This window comes from Populus euphratica, unplaced genomic scaffold (assembly GCF_000495115.2).
Source record: "Populus euphratica unplaced genomic scaffold, PopEup_1.0 scaffold2723.1, whole genome shotgun sequence".
NCBI lineage: Eukaryota > Viridiplantae > Streptophyta > Magnoliopsida > Malpighiales > Salicaceae > Populus > Populus euphratica.
This window is the reverse complement of record NW_011502550.1, coordinates 6,588-11,914: the sequence shown is the minus strand read 5'-3', so window position 1 is coordinate 11,914 and position 5,327 is coordinate 6,588. Positions and strand designations below refer to the sequence as shown.

At 32.4% G+C, this 5,327-nt stretch overlaps 1 protein-coding gene across 1 annotated transcript; it reads left to right on the top strand.

Moving 5' to 3' along the window:
• Window positions 1–2,037: 2,037 nt before the first annotated feature.
• Window positions 2,038–5,100, top strand: LOC105119281 (structural constituent of ribosome). Its single transcript, XM_011017405.1, has 2 exons — window positions 2,038–2,178; window positions 3,677–5,100. The coding sequence occupies exon 2, from the start codon at window positions 4,130–4,132 to the stop codon at window positions 4,883–4,885; it is 756 nt and encodes a 251-aa protein (XP_011015707.1). The 5' UTR covers window positions 2,038–2,178; window positions 3,677–4,129; the 3' UTR covers window positions 4,886–5,100.
• The last annotated feature ends 227 nt before the right edge of the window (window positions 5,101–5,327 follow it).

Genomic DNA, 5,327 nt, shown 5'->3' with positions numbered 1-5,327 from the left:
TTAAATGATGAAATCCTTACTTTGTGGAACTTGTAAATTATTTTTCTATTTTAACGTTTTGATTACTAGAAACTAGTAATAAGCTGGTTGGAGGGGTGTAATTAGTACTTAAAAGTGTATTTTTATGAAGGTTTTATATCATTATTTTGCACTTGAAGTATCAATAACTTCTTAACTAGAGTATGTTTTATAATATCATGTCTAATATTATAAGATACCTTTAATTTATGGTAAACGTTTATCTTAAATGCAGGCAAAGAAAGGGCTAAGCTTATAAAAAAAGATGTTAGTGCAATCCAAACTGGAACACTATTCAGTCATTAGAACTTGGATTTGGGTCTACTCTATATAGATAGAAAGCTAAGACATAGACCTAAAACTTTTATGGGAGTCCAAGATTCAAAAAGGTCATTTTCATGTTCAAATGGTAGCAATAATAATCTATCTTACAGCTTAGACACTGTTTAGTGTTCATCCCATATCTCGAGTTATAGAAGTCTAAATAACCTCAATTTTTTTTTTGTTGGAAAGGTGAGACAATTTTCCAAAACTTTCATAATAAAATTTATTCAAATTTTGATGTTAGCAATGACGTTTTGTTCATAAAAAATATAAGGATTGTAACCAAGTCAAAATGTGGTCACCTACTTAACAATTAGTCAACAAATCAATAGTTTCAAATTTTGGCCTATAAAAGGAATCATTTGTCATGCATTTAAAAATCTTGGTTTTCAGATCAAAAACATATTCATGCTCTCTTTCTTTATATTTTTATAATACTTAAATTTTATTTTTATTAATCTCTTGTATATGCCTTACATTTCATTGACTTAATTAACTTATATCTTATTTATGTTCTTATCTTATTTATTTACGTTTCTCTTCTTCATTATGTTTAGCTAAGTTTATTATGTCAAGGTAAAAAGGTCACACTAATGGTATAAGAATAAGTATAGTATAAACTCAATATGAACTTTAATATTTGATACTAACATATTTTATATTTGTTATCTTATTTACTATTAATTATTTGCTTATCAAATGGTTAATCTAGATTTATATTGTATAACCCTTGGCATAACAAATACTTGGTATAACAAATACTTGGCACTTTCATAGTCCATCCGTATAGTATAATCGACACATGTGCTATGAAAGAAACTTAATTTGTTGTTAACATAAGTTATAATCATGAATAACTGACATAATTTACAAGTATTAGTATTATTTGAATAAGATAACTAATATAATCATGTTAATAATTTATAATCCGATTGAAACCTCATTTGTGTGTGATTTTCAGTTAAGTAATAAAAATAATTTATCCTATACTTGTTTGAAATATCATTAGTGCATCCTCTAATCTTGACATTTATTTTTATCATTATTTAATTCTCATATTAATCTTACATCTTAAAGTCCTCTTTAACTTATTATTATTATTATTATTATATAATTAACCTCACAATGGTTTGACTCTGATTTTTTTAGATTATTTATTATTTTAATACTTCTATATTTAAAAAAAAATATGAATCTTTTAGTCATGTTAAACTAATCACTCTATATCATCTTAATTATATCAATTCTGATTCAAAAATTAAAACTTTCATAGGATAGAAAACAAAACACAGAGGGAAAAAAAAAATGTGGTAACCGCAATTTTATTTTATTGTTAATTGTCGTACGAGTTAAGGAACTCCTCACATGCTAAAAAAATCTGGAATATTTGAAGTTCTAAAATAAACAATTAACAGGTAAGCAAGCAAGGGATTGGCCAAAATTAGTTGACACCCTAATATCCCTTAAAACCCGCATTAAGATATGCGACTATTTTCCAGAATCACGCTGATATTATATGTATAAATTGTTTTTCAAGTTTTGTTCTTTAAAAATTTATTATTTTACCCATCAAGCAAATAAAAGAAAAATTATACGACTTAAAAAAAAGATATAAATTGATAAGAGGATATTAAAATCTTGGATTACAGCGGTGTGCCTATACATTGCCTCTCTGTCTTGGTGCCTCTTGTATTGTGAGTTGCCCTTCTAGGGGCATCAAGGAATCGTATCTTCATCTATTCTGTGGAGTGTCCCTTCGTTGTAACAGCTTCGGAGGTGATGCTCCACAAGAACACAAGGATTCATCATCTCCTCTCCTCTTTTATCCTTCCATTGGTAAGTTCTTTTTTATCCAATTTTATGATATCCCTTTTCATCTTTTGTGTATCACATGTTATGTCATTGCATACATGAATACATTCTTGTGATGATCATATGTATAAAATAAATGCTCGATTGTTTTTGGTTGATCTTGTTATACATGATCAGTCTTTGGTTTTCAATGCTGGGTGCCCTTTTCTGTTCATTTTTTAATCTTATTTATCATTGCCTGTGTCGTCCGGATTATTTGTATCATCTTTTTGCTTGATTTGTTTCAGCGTCTTCTTAATCATGTTCGTTCTATTTGTGGGTTTTACAAGTTGTGCTGCATCGGTGTGAATTAGGAGTATGTACTCTTTTTTTATGGTATTGGTGATTTCCCCCGTTTATACTATTTTATCTTTAGTTTCTGATTTTGTTTTTATAGTACATTCAAGAAGATTAAACCCTAGAAAGCTTATAATTGCTTTACGGATAATGCAACACATCGTGAATAATTTAGTTAATAAACTCTACGCAGCACACAAGAATTTTGATGTTTAACAGCATTGCATTCGCATACTGTAACCCCGATTGATTATTAGTTTTTTAATTGTTAAAAATACTCGAAGATAATATATTTTCCAAGAATATACAGAAAATTGATCTGTTTAACCTCCCAGAAAAAGAAAAGCTAGCTAGCAAATAGTCGAAGAAATGTCCAGGCTATGTTTTCTGGCTTTTAGTCATCCAACTTTGCATGCCAGATCTTTTTCTCTTCATTCTTCACTGTCAAGCTTTATGGACCATGTTAGACTTCCCTTTCTTTTGTTTTTATCGAATATATATTCTCATACTAAAAAGAAATTGGGATTCAGTTGTTTTAGTCTTGGATAATCCTCAAATATTTTCGTTTCTTCAAAAGGAGAGAGGTGGGCCGCTTGAATGATCCATCTGATGCTCAGTCATCTATTCATTTGATACCCAGTGGACCTCATTGACGGTTCATGTTAAGGCTCTGTCTTGTGGAGCCTATGGATATATGGAGAACATGTACATCTTAATACCTTGGCACAAAATGCCAGCCTACGCACATGGAGGCTTGGCTACCGGTTGTTTACACGGTGGTGTTTTTTTTAAGGAAAGCATGTTTGAGTCTGGCAATTTCAGTTGTCCTCCATTACAATGTAAAAGGAAAGCCTATCCCCGATTTACAGTCTAAGCATGGGAACTAAAAACACAAAGCTAGCTCTGGTAAATTTTCATGTGTACTTAACTTTAGAAACTTTCATTCGACCATATATAAATTGCATAGTTTCTTCTAGAAATTGATCATTTTCTTGCATCTGTATCTTTAAATAATCTTATTAAAGAGATTGCATTTCTATATGTTATGTTTTATCCTTAGTAACCGTAAATGTTAAACCTCTTTAATTAGTGATAAATATTACGCATGCAGTTTCCTGGTTCACAAAATCTTGTCTTAAAGGAGAACATGATTTTGATTGTGTATGGATGTTTTCTCTTCTTGCAGGCAACTTAGTAATGGTACCAGATTATGAATATCTCAAATCCACATATGTGGAACCAAATCTTGACTTCACATATATCAATTAGCTGTCTTTTTGCTGCTATCTTTCCCTCTTTTCCATACTTCTCTTATCGATATCATACCACACTCTTTTCTCTTTCTATCTCCCAGCCCATCCCACCCTTCTCTATTTTGAAAAACTGCTGGTATTTATTGACCAGCCACACTGCCAACAGTACTGTTCTCTCCATGCAGTTCTTGATTCCCAATCCAATACCGAATCCCAAAATCCTTCGTTTATTTTTAGTTTCCCCCTTTAAAATGAAGAGCCAAAACCAAGAAACAACATCGCCAACCCATAATTCACTACAATAGTCTCTTTTGGCTCCAAGACTTGAAACCGAAGAGGAGGAAAAGTTTATTAGTAGTTGTGATAGCTTAAGTTCAAGCAATAGCATGGCTTACAACGTTTCATCACCATCATCTTCAACTCTCAATGGTGAGTATATCGGTATAGAGAGTTGTCTTGATCTCAAGAACAACGAAGATATTTTCGCATCATCATCAAAGAAAGAAGAGACTAATTACGGGAGTTGTAATCGTGAAAAGAGAGATCAACGGTGGGCTAAGAAAAAGGAGTTTCCACCACCAATACCATTGTTAGCTCGTACGGAAAATTTGCCTTCTCATATGCCTTGGGTTTTAAAGAGGTACTACACAAGTGATGGAAGGTTGATACTTAGAGAAGAGAAGGTCAGGCATCATGAGTACTTTCGGGCTCACAGATGCAATGGACGCCTCACCTTGCATCTTGTTCCTTTAGATGATGAAGTTTCGGCCCTTCCTTTTGTTTTTAATCATGAGAGACGCCATGGCATTGAGAATGATCTGGAGTGCAATGATATTGAAGAAGATGAGCAAGTACTCGAGCAAGAACACGAAGAAGAGCAGGAAGAAAATGAAAGCCTGGTGGAAGAAAGTACAGATGTGGAAGTAAATGGCAATGATGGTGAAAATGATTATTGTGTTAAGAATGTTGATAGTGATGACACACTAGAGGAGAAGGAGGAAGTTGTGCATGATGATAAAAGAGTTCCTTCTGTGGATACTTCCGGTAGTGCAGGCAAATGCTTGAACTACAGCAGTGTGAGAACAAGCTCCACTTGTATATTCGGGGTGCCTGTACCAGCAGTAAGGCCAGTTCATAGTTAGACATAAAAAGAAAAAAGAAAAAAGAATTGAATTCCATTTTGAGTTTTGATGGGTCTTTTTTTATTGATAGATTAAGTTGTTACCTCTAATGTCTTTTACGGAGAATGAGATGGATGATGTATTCTTATTCTTATCAATTTTCAGGTTCATAAGAGAAGAGGTTTTTCATTTTGAAGTTGAGTTTTGTATTCCAGAGGTACTGAGTTTCATGATTCATTAATTATATGCCGCCTTATGTGGTGTGCTAGTATCTTACTCGGTACGTGGGGCAAAACCTCGTAATTAAGACAGATTGAATTTTATTGCCAAAGTGACTATTCTTACAACAGAGCAATTTGATAGTTTTGAAGAATATGTAGCTTCTGAGAATCTTCTATAATCGGTGTTAATAGACGTTGATAATCTTTAAAGATCTGCCTTCGTGAAATACTGAAATTCTTGC

Coding starts and splice junctions, on each gene's coding strand:
- LOC105119281 (XM_011017405.1), top strand. CDS start 4,130: ATGGCTTACAACGTTTCATCACCATCATCTTCAACTCTCAATGGTGAG.